Source organism: Malaclemys terrapin, chromosome 7 (assembly GCF_027887155.1).
Source record: "Malaclemys terrapin pileata isolate rMalTer1 chromosome 7, rMalTer1.hap1, whole genome shotgun sequence".
NCBI lineage: Eukaryota > Metazoa > Chordata > Testudines > Emydidae > Malaclemys > Malaclemys terrapin.
The window spans coordinates 104,487,378-104,508,218 of NC_071511.1; the positions used below are offsets into that span (position 1 = coordinate 104,487,378).

At 39.6% G+C, this 20,841-nt stretch overlaps 1 protein-coding gene across 2 annotated transcripts in view; it reads right to left on the reverse strand.

The window, feature by feature from the left end:
* MKI67 (marker of proliferation Ki-67) overlaps window positions 1–20,841 on the reverse strand; it is a 39,359-nt gene that overhangs the window by 8,235 nt on the left and 10,283 nt on the right. For both annotated transcript variants that reach the window (XM_054035971.1, XM_054035972.1), the window contains exons 7-14: window positions 19,261–19,509; window positions 17,576–18,490; window positions 16,966–17,210; window positions 15,718–16,300; window positions 14,059–14,174; window positions 10,407–10,578; window positions 8,073–8,207; window positions 3,537–4,639 (exon numbers count right to left, since the gene is read on the reverse strand). In XM_054035971.1, the coding sequence (XP_053891946.1) occupies window positions 3,537–4,639; window positions 8,073–8,207; window positions 10,407–10,578; window positions 14,059–14,174; window positions 15,718–16,300; window positions 16,966–17,210; window positions 17,576–18,490; window positions 19,261–19,509 (3,518 nt within the window). The remainder of the gene's footprint in view (window positions 1–3,536; window positions 4,640–8,072; window positions 8,208–10,406; window positions 10,579–14,058; window positions 14,175–15,717; window positions 16,301–16,965; window positions 17,211–17,575; window positions 18,491–19,260; window positions 19,510–20,841) is intronic.

Below are 20,841 nucleotides of genomic sequence, written 5' to 3' on the forward strand. Positions count from 1 at the left end.
CATAAGTCCAGAAGAATGGTCGAGTGCCAATATTTAAAAAGGACAGGCGGGATGACCCAGGTGACTATAGGCTGGTTAGCCTTACATCAAACCCAGGCAAAATAATGAAAAAACTGAAATGAGATTCAACTGATAAAGAATTAAAGGATAGAAATACAAGTAAATCCAGTAAACATGATTTTATGGAAAACAGATCTTGTCAAACAAATCTGATTTCATCCACTTTTGAGATTACAAGTTTGGTTGAGAAGGGTAATTGTTTAGATGTAATTGTGACGTTGTGCAGTCTATATGGTTTTATAAAAACATGATAAGTGAATATAATGTAACTGGGATAGTTTTGTAAAGATTTGATAATAAGTGAATATAATGCAACTGGGATATGCTTCGTGCAAAAGGTCTCTTGTAAGGTATCATTACAAAGCTCATAATCTACTGAGTGTGATCATCCTATTTGTAGAAATGTACCACTCGTGTATCTAAAACTAGAAATATAAAACATAACTCTGAGGGCCTATTGTAATTATGTAAAGTGTGGGCCATTCATGATGGTTTGGAATCTTGATGACTCCCATTAACAAGGACCATTGTCTGCAGATGGCTGTGTTTACCTGTTAGCCTTCCTGTATGTGTGTGTGTGTGTGTGTGCTGGCAAGTGGGCAATGAAGTCTTGCAGTGACATGTGATCATGTCACCTGAACTGGAATCCATCTTTAACCTGAAAAAAGAACAGGAGTACTTGTGGCACCTTAGAGACTAACAAATTTATTAGAGCATAAGCTTTCGTGGACTAGAGCCCACTTCTTCGGATGACGAAAGCTTATGCTCTAATAAATTTGTTAGTCTCTAAGGTGCCACAAGTACTCCTGTTCTTTTTGCACATACAGACTAACACGGCTGCTACTCTGAAACCATCTTTAACCTTGTGCTTTTCCAGTGAAGGGGGGTGGAAACCCAGAAGGACAAAGGGTTCCCGCCTTATGCAAAAGATATATAATGGGGTGGAAGAGAACAAAGGGGGGGGAAGAGCCATCATGAAGAATCCCCTAGCTACCACCTGAGCTGGAACAAGAGCTGTACCAGGGGAAAGAATTGTGCCCAGGCCTGGAAGGTGTCCAGTCTGAGAAAAAACTTACTGAAACATCTCTGAGGGTGAGATTATCTGTATTTAGTTTGATTAGACATAGATTTGCGCATTTTATTTTATTTTGCTTGGTGACTTACTATGTTCTGTCTGTTACTACTTAGAACCACTTAAATCCTACTGTCTGTATTTAATAAAATCACTTTCTATTTAGTAATTTACTCGGAGTATATATTAATACCTGGGGGAGCAAACAACTGTGCATATCTCTCTATCAGTGTTATAGAGGGCGAACAATTTATGAGTTTGCCCTGCATAAGCTTTATGCAGGGTAAAACGGATTTATTTGGGTTTAGACCACATTGGGAGTTGGGCATCTGAGTGCTAAAGACAAGCACACTTCTGTGAGCTGTTTTCAGGTAAACTTGCAGCTTTGGGACAAGTGATTCAGACCCTGGGTCTATGTTGGAGCAGACAGGAGTGTCTGGCTCAGCAAGACACAGTTCTGGAGTCCTGAGCTGGCAGGGAAAACTGGAGCAGGGGTAGTCTTGGTATATCAGGTGGCAGCTCCCAAGGGGGTTTCTGTGATCTAACCCGTCAGAGTAATATACTTAAGAATTTTGTAAGGCATTTTTGACTTAGTATCACTCAACATTCTGATGAAAAAAAATAGCACTATACAATATTAATAAAGCACATTAAATAGAATAAGAACCAGCTGACCGATATAAAAAAAAAAAAAAAGTAGTTGTCAATGGAGAATCGTTAGCGAATGGGGGTATTTATAGCAGGATTCTGTAGGGATTGGTGCTAGGCCTGATGTTATTCAACATTTTCATCAATGATCTAGAACAGGGGTTGGCAACCTTTCAGAAGTGGTATGCCGAGTATTCACTCTAATTTAAGGTTTCGCATGCCAATAATACATTTTAACGTTTTGAGAAGGTCTCTTTCTATAAGTCTATAATATATAACTAAACTATTGTTATATGTAAAGTAAATAAGGTTTTTAAAATATTTAAGAAGCTTAATTTAAAATTAAATTAAAATGCAGAGCCCTGTGGACTGGCAGCCAGGGCCCATGTAGTGTGAGTGCCACTGAAAATCAGCTCGTGTGCTGCCTTTGGCACGCGTGCCATAGGTTGCCTACCCCGATCTAGAATTAAATATAAAATCATTGCTGATAAAACTTGCATATGACACAAAAATTGACTGAGTGATAAATAACCAGGAGGACAAGGTTGACATCATAGAGTGGTCTGGATCACCTGGTAAACTGGTCCCATTTACACACCCAAGAAACAAGCAATGCAGGCCGTATCTACAGAATGGGGGATTGTATCATGGAAAGCCGTAATTCTGAAAAGGATTTAGGAGGTCAAAGAGGAAAGGCAAACTAACATGAGTTCTCAGTACCACACTGTGGCAAAAAGGGCTACTGTGATCCTTAAACATATGAACAGGGGAATAGTGAGCAAGAGTTGGGAAATGATCTTACCTCTGTACAAAGCATTGGTGAGACCAGTACTAGGAAACCACATACAATTTTGATGTCCATGTTTTAAAAATAATGTTAAAAAATTGGAAAGGGTGCAGTGAGAGACTTAAAGAGCTCAATCTGCTTAGTTTATCAAAAATGGTTGAAAGCCAATTTGATTACAGTACGTTCTCAGAAAGAAAATTTCAAGTACACCTCTACCCTGATATAACACGAATTCAGATATAACGCGGTAAAGCGGCGCTCCGGGGGCGGCAGGGCTGCACACTCTGGCAGATCAAAGCAAGTTTGATATAACGTGGTTTTACCTATAACGCAGTAAGATTTTTTGGCTCCCGAGGACAGAGTTATATCGAGGTAGAGGTGTACTAAAGAACTCTAATCTAGCAAAGAAAGACATAAGACTCACCAATGGCTGGAAGCTGAAGCCAGACAAATCCAAATTAGAAATAATGCACAAATTTTAATAATGAAAACAATTAACCACAGGCACAAGCTACCAAGGGAAGTGATGGATTCTTAATTAGAAGATATCAAGAGATGGAGAATCCACCACTGCCCCTGTGTTGTGCTCAATAACTTATTTAGCACTATTTCTGGAATGCATGCATCAGCCAAATAAGTTATTGAGCTCAACACAGGGGTACACTGGATGAAATTTTATAGCCAGGAAGGCAATATAGATCAGTGCTTCTCAAAGTGGTGGTCCACGGACCGGTGCCGGTCCGTGAGCCATTGGCTGCCGGTCCATGATGAGTTTCCTCATAAGAGCGTCAAGTAGAATAATAATATGGCACCAGTCCCTGGCACATTGGAAAAAAAAAATTGCCGGCCCCCCACATCAGATAGCTTGAGAAGCACTGGTATAGATCATCTTATGGTATCCTCTAGTCTTAACATTTATGAATTTGACTAAAATTAAAATTACCAAAATAACATAACAAGATCATTTACCTTAATTTCCTTTGGTGTATCAAAAATTTCTTTAACACCAGCAAAATCCAGTTCAGAATTTGAATATTTTTGTTTAGGCTCAGCCATAAGTTTTTGCAATCCCACAAAGTCATCAACTGGTAGATATTTTTCCCTTGGTGTCCTCAGTAGTCTGCTGATACCAAACAGGTCTTCTACTGGTTCAACTCTTTCACGTGATGTCTTCAATAGCCTTTTCATTCCTACCGTATCTTCTGATTGGATTCTCTGCTTAGACCTTTTCATATGGCTGATCCCTATCATGTCTTCTACTGACTGACATTTCTGCTTTCGTGTTGTCTTCATAAAAGAGACTCCCACCAGATCATTTACTACTTGCTTTTTTTGTGCTGGAGTCTTTAGTAATCTTTTTAAGGCAATTTCATCTGTAAGAAGTTCCGTCTTCTGCTCCGGAGTCCTCAAGAGCCTTTTGATGCCCGAAAGAACCTCGACAGATTTGGTCTTTTGCTTTGGAGTCCTCAAGAGCCTTTTGATGCCTGAGAGAGCCTCGATGGGTTCCGTCTTTTGCTTTGGAGTCCTCAAGAGCCTTTTGATGCCTGAGAGAGCCTCGATGGGTTCAGTCTTTTCCTTTGGAGTCCTCAAGAGCCTTTTGACACCCGACAGAGCCTCGATGGGTTCGGTCTTTTGTTTTGGAGTCCTCAAGAGCCTTTTGACACCCGACAGAGCCTCGACGGGTTCGGTCTTTTGCTTTGGAGTCCTCAAGAGCCTTTTGACACCCGACAGAGCCTCGACGGGTTCCATCTTTTGCTTTGGAGTCCTCAAGAGCCTTTTGACGCCCGACAGAGGCTCGACGGGTTCCATCTTTTGCTTTGGAGTCTTCACAAGCCTTTTAGCTCCCACTGTCATCTCAGTTATATGCTTTTCTGGCATTACTAATGGATTACTCATTTCCACCTTCTCTTCCAGTACAGTTCTCTCTTTTTTAGGAGTCTGCTTTAACTTAACTGCGACAAAAGCAGAATTTGGAGACTTCTCCACTCTCAGGAAGCGAGATACAACATCTTGACTATCTTTTCTCTGTTGTGACATGCCTGAGATACTTAATGGTGATATTACCATCTCTCCTGTAATAAAATTAGGTTTATGTAATTCAAAAGGAAATTTAAGCAAGGAAGCCGAGTATGCAAATTGCTGAAGAAGTATCAGGTACGCAAAGCTTCTGCCCCTCCCACAAAAATCTAGTCTTATTTAAACAAGTAACTTGGTAATTAACAATGAAAAACAACATGAAGGAACTACACAAATTTTAAAATTGAGTTTTTAATTGAATTAAATTGGAAAATGAATATAACTAGTGTTCCTTCTATTATTTAATCCAATATTAAGTTAAATTTCTTGTATACTGTCCCTAAATTTTAAATGTGCTGCAAACTTTGTTCTGAAAATGCATAACATACAGTAATTCCTCATTTAATGTTATCCCACTTAACGCTGTTTCAATGTTACGTCCCTGCTCAATTAGGGAACATGCTCGTTTAAAGTTGTGCAATGCTCCCTTATAACATCGTTTGGCTGCCTGCTTGTAAGATTCTATGGAAGAGCAGCGACTTTACAAGAGAGCGTTGCACAAGTTCCGCTTCTCCACCTCCTCTCCCTCTCTCCCAGCGCTTCCCACTTTGGCGGTGCTTAGGACTTTCTGGGAGAGAGGGGGAGGAGCAGGGAAGGACCACGTCTCCACACCTTCCCCTCCCTCCCAGAAAATCCTAAGTGCCGCTAAGCAGCTGTTTGGCAGAGCTTAGGACTTTCTGGGAGGGAGGGGGAGCAGCGGAGACACAGGGCTTCCCCGCTCCTGCCCCTCCCTCCCAGAAAGTCCTAAGCGCGAAGTGCTGGAAGGGAGGAGGAAGAGCAGGGAAGCGCTGTGTCTCCACTCCTCCCCCTCCCTCCCAGAAAGTCCTAAGCACCGCTAAAGAGCTGTTTGGCAGCGCTTAGGACTTTGAGGGCGGGGGGGAGGTGGGAATGTGGCGTGCTCCCGAGAGGAGGTGGAGTGCGGGTGGGAAGAGGTAGGACTGGAGTGAGCGCGGACAGGAAGAGGCGGGCCTGGAGCATTCCTAGCAAAATCCGAGCCTGTTCTCCGGGGAAGCTGCCACTATTGCTGCTGCTGCAAAGGTGCTTCCTAGCATCCTTGCCTGCAGCGGGCTGTGCCTGTGTGGGGTAAGCCAGGGGCACTTCCCAATCACAGTACAATACAGTACTGTACAGTATACAGTATAATGCCTTTTGTCTGTTCCAAAAAAATTTCCTTGGAACCTAACCCCCCGCATTTACATTAAATCTTATGGGACAATTGGATTCGTTTAACATTGTTTCACTTAAAGTTGCATTTTTCATGAACATAACTACAACATTAAGTGAAGAGTTACTGTATAAGCATCAGGTGGAAGCTGATTTTTTGGCATAAGGGGACATTTGGCATTTTTGGCACTGGAAAAGACATGGGGGACAAAAAAACTTGTGCAAGATAAACACATTAAAGTGACCAGTAATGCAGTAAAAGTTGATACTGAAATTTGCTTCACTTTGAACTGCTATTATTTCAGTCTGTCTGTAGACTCAGAAAACAAATTGTCAAGTTCATATATGGTATATTGTTTGAAAGGTTTTTGTTGTTAACCACTGTTGTATCTCCACTAGATTTTCCCTACAATTTCTCAAGGTTGCTAACGCAAGTAGCTATAACATAGGCAAGGTACTGGATCAGTAGAGCCCTGCATGGATACAAATTTATATCCGCGTATGAAGAGATCCGTGGATATAAATTGGTATCTGCAGGACCGCAGGGCTCTCCTGGGAACCACAGTGGCAGAAGGAGCAGAAGAACACAGGGCTGCTGCTCCCAAGAGCCAGCACCCTTGGTGGCAGCTCCTCCAGTGAGGCTATACTGCCCCAATCCCACCCCGATCCCTTCCATGCAGCTGTCTGCGTCTCCTGTCTGGGGACGTGCGCACCACCTGAACACAAGAGCATGATCAGGGACAACTGCTGGTGGGCCTGATGCCCGCCCCAATGGGCAAGGTTGGGGGCAGTACAGCCACACTGAAGAAGCTGCTGAAGTGGGGCACTGACTGCTGGGAGCAGCGGCCCCAATTCTGCTCCTTCTGCTGCTGCGGTCTCCAGGAGTGCCCTGCAGTTCTGTGGATACCGATTTATATCCGCGGATATCTGCATCTGCGGATATAAATTTGTATCCGCACAGGACTCTGTGGATCAAAGCAGGCATGGATAATGTTGTAAAACTGAAGTGGCCACTGTCCCCTTGTCTACCCTTTATCTCCCACCATTGCTATTACTGGTGTAGAGAGCTGCACGGTGGTACTGACAGGGGAGAGTTTTAGGGAAAGAAGTCAAGTGTAGACAAGCCCTGCAAGGGAAATCTTAAAACAAGCCAACCAACCAACCTTGGATTTATTCTATAACACAATTTTGCAGCAAATTTAGTACTTGTGGAACACACAGTGCTCTGAATATAATAATAATAATATATGGAGATATCCTATCTCCTAGAACTGGAAGGGACCCTGAAAGGTCATCAAGTCCAGCCCCCTGCCTTCACTAGCAAGACCAAGTACTGATTTTGCCCCAGATCCCTAAGTGGTCCCCTCAAGGATTGAACTCACAACCCTGGGTTTAGCATACCAATGCTCAAACCACTGAGCTATCCCTCCCCCCAATATATATATAATAAATATAACCGTTTATTAAGCCTTCTTCTGTAATTAAAAATATATATTCCAGATTCTCAAGTAAATAGAAATGCAATTCTAAAGTTTTGGTATATTATAGGATTTATTCTTGAATTCTACCTATGAAGAACTATATTAAGGCAATTCTTGCTAAATAGTGAAGAAACGAGATCTCATTTGATCTCTCAGGGACAACATTAGCTTTGATCTTTACAGCGACCCAATGACTAGTACCAAGGGTTACAACAGAAAGGAAGGAAACCCTACCAAAGAAGTGTGGGGAAGTTAGGAAGGTGCCTACTGAGTATCATCCTTCCACCCTGGATGGCCTTTGATTTCTCAGTCTGGTCCTCACCTTTTCCATGAACACCACCCTCGCCCTATCTTAAAACACAAGCATTGGGCTTAGTTGTGTCTGCATACAACAATTCACTGCATTTTGTTGAAGCATACCAACTCTTCAATGCTTTAAACCCATTTTGTACAATCATACATGCGTCAACATTCTGAAAGCACCATACTCCATGGGACACAACCATTTAATGAAATGGATCATTCCAGTTCAGAAATAGTTGGGACTACAAATACATCTTTTAAGTTAGAAAGCAGCATTCAACCACCTATCTCAGAATTATCTCGAACTGCCACCTGCCCCATTCTCACTCTACACTAAGTTTACATAGGTTCAAACAAAACCAATAATTGACTAAGCTTAGCTTCAGAGATCCAGATTAGTAGCACTAGTCTGCTTTTCTTGTATGCAATTCATAAACCCTCACTCCCTTTCCACAGGGCTATTAAAAAGAAACAAACATACCAGACTCCTCTGGAGTGTGTACCTCAGAGCCTTCTACTTCAGCACATGATGGTGTAAGATCAGTCTTGTGAGCAGCAGATAAAGATGGACTTTTTTGATTTTCATTTACTGGAGTTCTAAACATCTCAGTCATTCCTATTAATTATGTTTAAAGTAATTAGCATATGCTTTGATTTACAAAACAGTTATACAGTTGGCAGAACAAAGGATAAAATGAAGCGTTGTGACTTAGTTCCTTTCTTCAAATAGTACACCACACAATGTAACATTAAGGGCAGATAATCATACATGACTTCACGTCTATTTCCCAGTAGAGGCATTATAACAGGTGGTATAATATGTTAATACACTGATTGTTCGAGTCACCTCTGGAAATGTGTTATGTCATAAGTTAAAGTCAGGTTAGTAGTTTCATCCCTGATTGAATTTCCCTGATTTAAAAAAGACTAAAAAACCCAAAATCTAGAATAATAAGGATGTAGTACAGCAGTACTGATTAGTAGAAATTGTCTGCAAACTAACACGTACATGTGTAAGCACTGCACAAGAGGTGTGTGTATGTGTAGGTATGTGTGTGAGTCAGATTCAATTCAAGAGATATTGATAATTCCCTGTGAGAAGCTCTAAACTGAGCACAAAGAGAAAGTGGACACACAGCATTTTATACAGCAAGACATCCAAATATAATGTAAAGTTTAACATTTTTCTGCTGTTAGCTACACATCCTGCTTTTAAATTTTTCACCACCTTCATTTTAAATAAATTGAATGTAATTCTTTTTATTTGTAAAACAATGAAACACTACTATACTAAACTATATAAGCTTTATCTAGAGACATACTTTACTGATGCATCAAGGTGCGATGGCCCAATTTGTATACACAACTGTACTCCAGATATACAGAAAGCACACATGCTGGGATGATTTAGTTGATATTGGTCCTGCTTTGAGCAGGGGATTGGTCTAAATGACCTCTTGAGGTCTCTTTTATAATTCTATGCATTTACGGAGCATCACAAATTGAAATAATTACAACTATACATTAAAATAATATTTGATTGAGATACCACTCAAATAACATTTACACTGTAGCAGCTGTCAGATGCCAAAACATAGTTTGGGTCCAATTGTGCTAGGCACTGCACAAAGATAGTACATGCAAGTCCATCTCCAAAGAACTTACTATCTAGACACCAAAACATAACAGGTGCATTAAAAAAAAAAAAAAAAAAAAAAAAAAAAGTGATCCCAGTTGGAGAGGAAGTAAGAGGATAAATTAACAAAATAAAATGTTTTAGTACTGATTGGCTAAAAATTATACTAATCAGTAGCAGTAATCACAGCTTACTTACTACATGCCAGTTGTTATATGGCAGTTTTCAGTACTCATTACTAAGGCTGCGAGTCTGTCATGGAAGTCACGGATTCTTTAACTTTTCGGGACCTCTGGGACTTCTGCAGCAGTTGGTGTGTCTGGCCTTGAGGCCGCCCCAGCAGCTTGGGCCACCACCCTCCACCTCCCCCCACAGTGGGGATCTTGGGTCACCATGCACGCCCCTCCCCCTCCCGCAGCATCAGCAGGGGTCCTGGGCCACGCACCGCCACCCCCTACCCCAGAGCACCCAAGATTTAGTCAGGGTTATTTAGCACAAATCATGGACAACGAATTTTTGTTTACTGCCAGTGATCTGTTGATGACTTTTACTAAAAATACCTGTGACTAAAATGTAGCCTTACTCATTATAATATAGGTGAGATTTAGGACGCTTAAGAGAAAGTGGTAGTTTTACAGATTTGACTGGCAGTTTTCCCCATGTGCAAGTGCAGTATGGGAGAAAGCATAAAGGCACTAGTGTAAAGAAAGTAGAAAACCAGGCAACGGAAACTCTAGCATCATTGGTGGAGTTAAGAGAGCAGTCAACCTTGGATTAAGAAGGAGAGAGACTGCAGAGCTTAACTGTGTTCAGCTTTGAAGGGTAGAACAGGAAGTTTGTATTTGATGCAGCAGAAGAGGGTGAAAACAATGGAAGGACCTAGAAGGTAGTGACTTTGACAGCGATGACCTTGACAAAGTTTGCTCATTTTCAAGAAGTTGAAATTAAATACAAACCCTCCTAATACAAGATTCAAGTTGAGATCTTAATCTCAAGGCTGAAAAAAATTAAAGTTATGGTCCCCGCAGTACATAAAAGTATTTTCTCCTATGTAAAGGAGATTAACATGTTCCAAGTTACATGATAGGCTGTATTAAGTGGAAACTGCTTTTATCAACCAACATAAAGTGAAATAAGGCAAGAATTATGTGGCTTAATTTTAAAAAGTGTGCAAATTACCTGTGAAACTTTCATTTATATCCATGTTTTGTTTCAAAGCACAATTCTTGACCACTCTAGGGGCCTGTCCAACCAGCTTCACTCTGGTGGCATGAGCTCTTCCTATCACTATTGTAGCTGGAGAATCTGCATGACCTGTACTAAAATGACCCTTTACTTTTCTTGCTGGAGTCTGTAGAAAGAAAAACAGAGTTGCTCAGTAAATGAGAATTTATTGTAATAACCAAAACAGCATAAGATCCACACACTAACCTGTACCAGTGTTACTAAAAGTTTTAAGTCTGTTAAGTTGAATTGGTGCAAACCTTAGACTGGTTTACATTTAAAAATTTATTTTAGTTAAATCAGTGTACATTTTGTTCACAGATCAGACCAAAGTCAGAACCAATGTGCATTTTTAAAAAATGGATTTTTAGTTTAAATTGTTTTTTTTAATTAAATGAAATTCAAGTTTATTTTTCAAAATACAGTAAACCTAAAACCAGAGTTTGTTGATGTACTAAACCAGCTCTTGATAGCAGTTGTCTCTTCTGCAGACAGAGACAGAAAGTTTTCTTCACTTCAGTTCAATGAATAGTTCATGCAAAACTAAGAAACCAATTGGGAGATAAAAAAGCAGGAAAACTTGTTTTCCTCTTCCAATCTATGAATAAAAACTTGGTGTGAGTGGATGATCTTGAAGCACACATTGACCAGAATCAATCAATTCAATTCACTAACTATAGATAATAATTTATTGGTTAGTTTTAAAAGCAAAACATGTTTTGACAAAACTCTTTTCTTATGTATTCTAGCACGTTAAAGGTAGTTATACTGTACTTCTAAAAACAATTTTAAAATACTGGTTTTGTGCATTTTTAATTGAATTTCCAACCAAATAGAGCTTGAAATATCACAAGTATTCTTGAAATACAGTGTAAAGCAGCAGTTCTCAACTCACGGCTCGCATGTGGCCCAATTAGCACACAGCTGCATGCTAAAGGCTGCAGGTGTGTCCAGGGTTCCGAGGTCCCAGCTGCCCAGGGGGGAGGGGTCTGGGCTGCTGCACCGCCTAGCACAAGGGGGTCAGCTCCCACCTGGCCCTGCAGTCCCCGAGGTCCAGGATAGCTGCTCGGCCCCAGGGGCCTGGGCAGCCCTGCAGCAGGGGACTGGGTCGGGCGGCTGGCCTGACCCACATGGCGGGGATCCTGGGATCTGGGGCGGCCAGCTGGCCCCGTGGGAACCTGGGGACACCAGCCCGCCCTGCAGGCTCCAGGCCCGCCCCGCACGGCAGGGGTCCTGGGGTCGGGGCAGCTGCATGGGTGGGGGCAACTGGCCAGGGGTGGCAGCCAGCACGGCAGGGGTCCAGGATTCAGGGTCCCGGATTCCTCTGCCCTGCCAGGTTACACATTCTGGGCCGTTTATGCAGCCCACAATGTGTAATATGTTGAGAACCACTGGTGTAAAGGCTACATCTAATTGCAAATCAGCATGTTTTACTGGATACAAAGCAATGAAAAAAAAATCAACTGTTCTTTAGGAAAGTAATTAATACAAATAAAGATTAAAATAAATTATTGAAATAAATGTTTCCTGCTTGCTGATTTCAAACACTTTGATTTAAATCATTCCACCCTAGTCAGAGCAGTATAAAACGTGTATTTGGCCCATTCCCTATCACAAAGCTTTTTAAGATTAAAACAAATTTTTGAAAGGCTCTATTTTCATTTTTCTGCTATAATTATTCCTTATATTTCCCATCATGTGTTAAGTTTGGGAAATGGGGAGGAAGAGAAAAAACTTACTCTATCGATGTTTTGGCACCCAGAATGGGAGAACCATTTAATGGTGACCTCAAAGGTAAAATTTGGCTAGAAATATGTCAAAGAGCAATGCCTATGTACTAAAGGTAATCAACTTTTAGCAAACTCTGCATACAACAATTTAAGAACTCAAAAAGTTCTGAATAAATCAACATTTTCTACTGCTTGTTATAATTAATTTCTTACTGAACACAAAAGTTAAGCTGCCTCCCTCTTTTCCCCTCCTGGCCCTGCAGGCGTGACAACCTTCCTTTCTGCTGACAGCCCAACAACCCAGATTTAGACAAAGGCTCCCAGTTTCTGTGGACACAGAAAGCCAAATTCTGGGAATCAAACTGTGTTTACAACATGCTACTGCAGAATACTAATACGGAACAACTCTACTTAACTGAAGGAAAATTTTCTAAATAGTATGACAAAATTAAAATTTATTAGAAATTCACACAGTTTCAATTGTACTAGTAAAAGTAAAATTGATTATCCATTCAACACACCACAGTGGACTAATTAGCCCTTCCACATATACTCCCCTCAATGATAGCCGATGTCTGCTGGACAAATACAAACTAAGGTATTATATTAATGCCAACTAAGGAAGAAGGACAAGAACGGAATACTGCTGTTGTCCTGTACCACTGTAAGCAGAAAATGAAGGGAAGTTTTATCTTGAAAGATAGGTAAACCAAGCACTTTGTTTAAACTGAGGAAAGATCAAGTCCTTAAAATAAGGCAAAAAACAATATATTATAGTCTTTGTACAACTGAATGGGCAGAAAAACAGAAGCAATAGTGCTTTCTTTACTAAGGCACATTTAACAGAAATTGCTTTGTAATATGAACTAATTGTGACAAGAGCTGTATAATCAGTCCAGAAACATTTGCGTTTCCAAAGGACTTTTAATAAACAAAGCATCTCGCCGTTCACTACAATTACACTGGAGAAGTAGCAAACACAGGACTAAATTCCAAAGAACTTTAGACAGATTAGAGCAATGAACACCTAAGGTTTTATTGTACTAATAACTTTAAAGTCCTACATTTTTAGTTTGTCGATACAGGAAAATATAAAACTGGGTGTGTGAGAGAAGACGATCTACAAGACCTTTATCTTCAGAAATGGTCCACATTATAAGAGTTTGAGATCACTGATAACCTTGTCTCTTACATTAGTTCTGCTGAACAATACTACATCTCACTGTGGATATCAAAATATTTTAAAAGGTACACATCATAGAATATCAGGGTTGTAACGGACCTCAGGAGGCCATCTAGGCCAACCTCCTGCTCAAAGCAGGACCAATCCCCAACTAAATCCCCAAATAGCCCCCTCAAGGATTGAACTCACAACCCTGGGTTTAGCAGGCCAATGCTCAAACCACTGAGCTATCCCTCCGCACATTCTTTAGTTTCAATTAAATCCTGTACTTAATACACCTTTACCCCAATATAACTCAGCCTGATATAACATGAATTCGGATACAACGCGGTAAAGCAGTGCTCCGGGTGGGTGGGGCTGCAGACTCCGGCGGCTCAAAGCAAGTTCGATATAACGAGGTTTCACCTATAACGCGGTAAGTTTTTTTGGCTCCCGAGGACAGCATTATATCGGGGTAGAGGTGTATATCAATACAATGAAAAATGGTGCAAATTTGGCCCTGTCTTTTCACTAATCAAGAAGGAACATTTGGAATCTAGCATATTTAGAGTCATCAGGGAGATGTGTATCAGTGCTCGAAGGCTATTTAGCAGACAAGGAAGATTTTGAAACACACCTAGCTACTAACAATGTATTAAAAGCTGATGAGGCTACGCATTCAGAAAATAGTACGGTTTATTTTAAATAAAAATACCTTTGGTGATTTTGTTAACTTCTTGGCTGATTTTCCTTTGAGAACACATTTTTTAACAGCCTTTACTTGTGGTCTTGCAACACCCAACTTCACCACTTCTGCCCAAGATTTTGCAACTGGAATGCAAAAAAAAGAATTAGATTGAGAACAGTTCCCAAGTGTGCAAACAGCAGTCCAGAGTTATTTCCTCATAATTCCCATATTTAAAATACATTTGCAATGGAACTTTGCTCAAGAGATTGGTAATTACAGGTGGAGGTGGCAGTAACACTTATAGTTGAGATTGTAGAACACTTTCCATTATAAGACCCTATTTTCAGTTGCTTAGATTTTGCAAAACTTTAATTATTTGAATTTTTTTTTTATGACACATCTGTAGACAACTGATTAATTCTCTGAGCACCATCCATCCTATACACAGAATGATGCAGGACACCTGCCTCATTTGTTGCAGAAGTTGAAAGTATGTAGTGACCCAAGGAGGGGGACTGCAGGAACAGAAAGGATGTTCTTGTGGTTAAAGACAACAATGTCACCTTAGTGAAATGGATTCTATTCTAAGGCTAACACAATGCAGGGGAGTAGTGAGGTGATTTTACCTCTGATGATACAGATACTAGAATACTGCATACAGTTCCAATGTCCACATTTTACAAAGGATCTTGGAAAATTGAGAGTATGCACAAAAAAACCCAAAAATTATTTGAGGACTGGAGAAAAAGCCTTACAATGAGACTCAAAGAGCTCAATACATTTAGTTAATTAAAAAAAAGTTGAGCGATTACTTGATTATAATGCATACGTACCTTTCACTAGGAGAAAATACCAGATACTAAAGGCTCTCATCCAGCAGAGAAATGTATAAGAGCCACCAGTGGCTAGAAGCTGAAGCCAGACAAATTTAAGGCACAAATTTTTACTAATGAGGGTTATTAACCATTGGAATGAACTACCAAAGAAAGTGGTGGTTTCTCCAACTCTTGAGGTCTTTGAATCAAATCTGGATGCCTTTCTGGAAGTTGTGCTTCAGTCAAACAAGTTATTGGGCTCAATACAGAGATAACTGGGCGAAATTTAATGGCCTGTTATATACAGGAGGGCAAGCTAGATAATCTAATGGTCCTTTCCAGCCTTAAACTCTTCAAAGCTATGTTCAGTGCAAGGTTTGGATGTACAGAAAACAATACATAGCATCACATACTGAATGATGAGGATTAAATTCATCCTGTGCACTGAAAAAGGTAGGGGTTAGGGATGTAAATATCGGTTAAAAAAGTTAACCGGTTAAACAATTAAAATTATTTCGGTTAACCGGTTAACTGTTAACTGAGGTAGCTGGGGGGGCCTGGCATGACCGGAGCTGGGCTCCCACTGGCTGGTGTGGCATGGCCATGGGCTGGTGCTGCTCCGGCCCGATCAGGGCTGGGGTCCCTCTCGCCGGTCCAACACGGGGCCACTGGTATTAATGATAAACTTTGGTTAACCGGTAAGCCTAATGTTTACTGGTTAACTGTTTACATCCCTAGGAGGGGTCATGTAGAAAATATAGTATGTGATTATTTAATTAAAGAATATCATAATGCATATGCATGAGTTAATGGCTTCTGTGCGTTTTTAAAGAAGCACTAATAGTCTCCAAAATCAACTACTTAAACAAACCTAGCAAATTGGCTTTAGAAGCACCACTTCTTCTTTTAGAATGAATGGTTTCCACAGCATCACTCCTCCTCTTCATGGGAGTTCTCTTCACAGAAAATCTTATACTACGCCTTATTAATTGTTTAGGTGTAGTTGGCACAGAAATCTGATGTTCCTGGTTAATATGAAAAGATTCAGGTGTCTTGACTCCAGTAAAATCTCCATCACTTTCCTTAACTTCTGTTGCAGCAGTACCCTGCTCCTTTGAAGTCGGAGATGGTGTGCTAATGTGAGAAATAGAGAAACGTCCTTTTGTGAATGGTGTATTTGATGGGGAGTTTGCAGTGAGCTTAGGTGACATTTTTTCAAGGGCAGGCGGCGAGGCAGCCGGGGACCTCCTGGCAGGCGGCGAAGCAACCGGGGACCTCCTGGCAGGCGGCGAGGCAACCGGGGACCTCCTGGCAGGCGGCGAGGCAACTGGGGACCTCCTGGCAGGCGGCGAGGCAACTGGGGACCTCCTGGCAGGCGGCGAGGCAGCCGGGGACCTCCTGGCAGGCAAGTTTTTTTGTGATGATTTTTGTCTCTGCAAATGCTCTGAAAGATCCTGATAGGATTAAAAAAAAGCTCTCTCACAAAGTAGAAATACAAATTCTAACCTAATTCTGAAAAGCACATGCTCAACATATCAAATTAACTGAAAGAAACTGTTTTACTCATGTAAAATAAAACTTGGAAATTAAAAAGATGTTTAATATTTTCATTTCAAAATATCTGTAAAAAGGACAAGAAATGAGAACTGAAGTAAATCATTTATTACCTGAATGTAGGTAAAATTTCAATTTTAAACAGTTGTGTTAGATATGTGTCAAACTTAATGTTTTACTAAATTTAATTCACAAGTTGGTGGAAGCAATGGATAAACATTTTCAGGCTACAATTTTGTTATTTTGTAGCTTCAGGCATTTTATTTTTTTAGTCAATTTTCAGTCCAAATTGCAATAGTTTCCCAATAAATGTCAATTCCAGTTAATATGTAATTTATAGTAAAAATACAATCTCAAATAAGACACTGATGAGCTGGCCTTCAAACATGGGAGTTCAAAAATACTGAAGAGCTAGCTACACTGGAAATAGCTGTATTTAAATACCATCTAAAGCTGAAGGTACAGTATCTATATTACCTCATGTATGCCTTTTCTGTAATTTTCAAACTTAAAATTTCTATTTTGTTTCCTTGGTAATGTTTAAATTTTCATCTTTAAAGTTTACCTTGATTACAAGACGTTTGAATCCCTGTCCCTTCTTCAGAACCGCACGAGGTGAATTTCCAAATGGTAAGCTTAACCTTGCTGGAATTGCACCTCTTCTAAGTGGTGAATTGGGTGGTAGACTTTTATCAAAAAGTTCAGGACTGAGATGACCACCAAAAGACACTCTCTTTCTTTTCCCAAGAGGCTGATGTAGCAACTCAATCTCTCTACTTTTCCGTTTTTGAGGTAACCTCTTTGTCTCACCTTTTAAAAATTACAATTGAAAAATTTCTTCATATATATGAAGAGTCAAAAAACATTACAGCATATAAATTAGAAATTAATTTTTACTCATTTTAAAGTCTGAAGCACATTTCAAGCCACATTTAATGAGCACAAATCCATAGAACTTAGTTTTTGCACAATTAATTCAATAGATATAGTTACATTCACATTTTCTCAAACAATTTCAATGTCTTTATTATGGTTAGCCATAATTACATATACAATACTTAAGGATAGATGTGCGGCAAAAAAAAAAAAAAAAAAAAACATTCACTTACATAAAACATGATAGTCTCTCCCAAATAAATTTAAAAATATAGCTCCTAACCATACAAAGTATTTACCTGACTTTTTGTCTTCAGTAGGTAGGCTAGAAATATTTATTTCTGATGCAACTTCATCATCTCTCAGAAGTACAACACTTTCAGAGCATCTTCTTTTTGATGACAACCTGTGAGGTCCCAGGACAATATTAGCATCTTCCACCTCTAATTTCTGTTGGTAGTTCTCTGTGGTCAGCTTTTCTTTAACATCACTACCTTTAATATCTACATTCTTGTAATGTTCTTGAGATGGATCTCTCTCCAATGTTTCTTCAGCCATCTTTCCAGAGCTCATTCGTCTTCCCCTTCGCGCTCCAGAGTGATGTTTACGGCTAGCAGGAGATTCATCTTTCGGTGTTAACCTTTCTGGAGTTAATAACTGTGATAATGGACTTTTATTTGAATTTTTTTTACTTTGTCTAACACTCCCTTTGGGGCTTTTGGAATTACTATACCCAGGAGAAAATGCAACAGTTTCAGAATCTCTCTCCTTAGTTACGCTAACTGAGGAAGTCTCATAATGAATTTCTTTTAGCACTTCTTCTGCATTTAAGGATTTTCTTGGTGTAAGCTGTTTACTATTTCTCCTTTGCTTTGAATATTTATTACTTTTTCCCAAAATGCATGATTCATTCCCACCAACACTACTGCACACTACATCTTTCTTTTGAATTTCATTTGAAATTTCTGTTGCTTTAACTCCTAATGATGAATCTTGTCCAGTCCGTGGTTCACCTGAATTTGCAGAACTTATTTCATTGGTCTTCTTAGAACTATTTCCTTCAGTAGAAATCTGATTAAGTTCCACATTGTTTATTTCTTGTTCTTTAACGTAAGACTGTTCAATATCTTCACCAATTATTGTCTCTTTTTCCTTAGTTTGGGTCTCTTGACTAGATGGAAATACCAATAATGAAATTTGCTGGGCATTAGTCTCTGTAGATTAAATATAAAAGTAGAAAACAGAAGTTATTTTACATTTGGTTAAAGAAATATGTTGTAAAGAAAGGCCCTAACTAGCAAGTAAAAGAAAGGCTTGGAAAGTAATGAGTTATATAAAGCCAGAAAAAATGAAGTAGGGAGGATGTCTGGTTAAAAGAATAACTAACGAAAAAAGGGTATGTTTCTAAAAAGAAGGCCTCTACAGATCGTTTTAAACAAAAGATCCAACATGGACCTTCTACCCAACATACCAGTGTTATCTCAAAAATTAGGGTCCATGACGCAAAGGAAAAACTGTTGGTCAGCAAGGAGGGGAAGAGATAGGGAAGAAAAACCTTGGGGGAAAAGGAGGTTGTAAATCTCATCTAGATTAAGATTGGAAATAAAGGCAAACTGTCTCAAATTGGTGGTTAGCTTGGGAATGACATGACTGTTTTTTTAAAGTGTATAAAAAAAGTAAACTCAGCCACTACCTGCCTGATAATGTTGGAGCGGACAAATATGAGTCTCAGCACCCCTGGATTTAGCCTGTTTGATCAAATGCTTATAAATGTTTTGTTAGTCTTTGGATATAGTAAATTGTTTATTATTTAGACTTTGTAGGCCTGTTTAGAGCAATAGTATAAATTCCATGTGGTCTTTGGATTTAATAAAGGACTCTATGGTTAAATTAATGTTGTTCTAATATCCTGCATAAATAATAATAATTCCTACAGTGTCCATCAACATTATATCACCATCCTCTTTTTTTTTAAATATATCACCTGCTTGTCGTGGCATAGGTATCTCTTCGTTGCCATCTTTCTGTGTTTTCACATCAATCTCATTTTTCAACAATTCATAAAGTTTGCTAAAAGGAGACATCTCATTTTCTCTTCTGTTAGATTTAGCTGTTCTGTATGTTGATTTAGGTGTTGCATGTTGTTTGGCTGGTACAACTCTGGAAATATCTTCCTCAGTGCTTTGCTTGTCATTTTCACCAAAATTTTGGCCTTCACATTCTATGTTTTTATCTAGATAGTAATAAAGAGTAAAAAGAACCTTATACATATATATTTATTTTAAAACTGGAGGACTGTTATTAAATGGGTAGAAAAACAGATTTTCTCCTTGGACAAGATTTGCTCTTTTGAATAAAGAAGCAGCAACACCAATCAGGGTTACACTGGGATAAAATATCAGCACTAAAGTTTTGCCCACTAGTCAAGCTCTGTTCGTAATCCAATTTGAATTTTTCTTATACATTCATCAGTAGTTAAATTGTTTATGCCGATATTTAAATTGTATTTAGACTCTGAATTAGCCTCACATTGAGATACAGGAGTTCATACCTCAGAAATATTCTCTATCTGCAGAATCAATGACTGAATCACTATGATTCACACAGGCCTCTTAGGGTTTTGTCTACATTAGACAGGTGAATGGATGGTAATTTCAAATTAGTTGGATGAACTTGATTGTTAAAACTCCAAATAAGTTTGTTTAAACTGATACAGAACTACCATGGTAAATTAACATCTGGCATCTACATTGATTCTGTGACGCATGATTGTGGCAACTGCCACTGAGGTCCTTCCTCTTGTCTCAGCATTGCTTGAGGCCAGCTTGGATGGCTGCTGACAAATGCTGGCATACTTTGACTTCCCTGTTGTGATTGGACAAGTTCCTCACCCCACAGAAAAATGATGGTGCAGGATCTCTCAAAGGACCATGCTGAAGCATTAACAGCTTTTCTATAAAATCTTTTTTGGGGGGAAAAAAGAACATTTTGCGATGAAAACAGCTCAACCTGAGCACCATGCAGAATGTAGTATAGTATTATTAGTATGGGGCAGGCAGATTGTGAACAAGGTGACCCCTAGACTTTGGACTATGAAAACAGGTGTTGGTATGAAGAGACGTCCCGGAGAGACTATTGCATTATGGGTCAGTAGTGGGAAGACCTTTTGTGGTGAGAGTGTTACCATTATAGCAGGATGTGTCCACAATAGGTATTTAATCTATTGTGCTAACATCAGTTGAGTCTGACTCCTACTTGGTATGGGGATAACGTGCATTGATTGACCCTCTCTGAAAAAGCCATTGTAGCAAATCTGTGTGGATGAATGGGCACTTCCCACTGACTGAGTACATCAGTCAACTGGTCCTAGTGTAGATAAAGCCTCTATTTCTCCATTTACTGCAGATCTACTGCTGGTGAGAAAAGATAGCAATGCTAGCACAGATTTTGAATCACTGTATTCTGTAGACTTGCTCAGGGTTAAATACTAGGGTAGAAAGCCCACAGTACCTCTGCATTTGCACAATACTAGTGGAGCTGCACTTGTGGCAGAGAATTTAAGAAA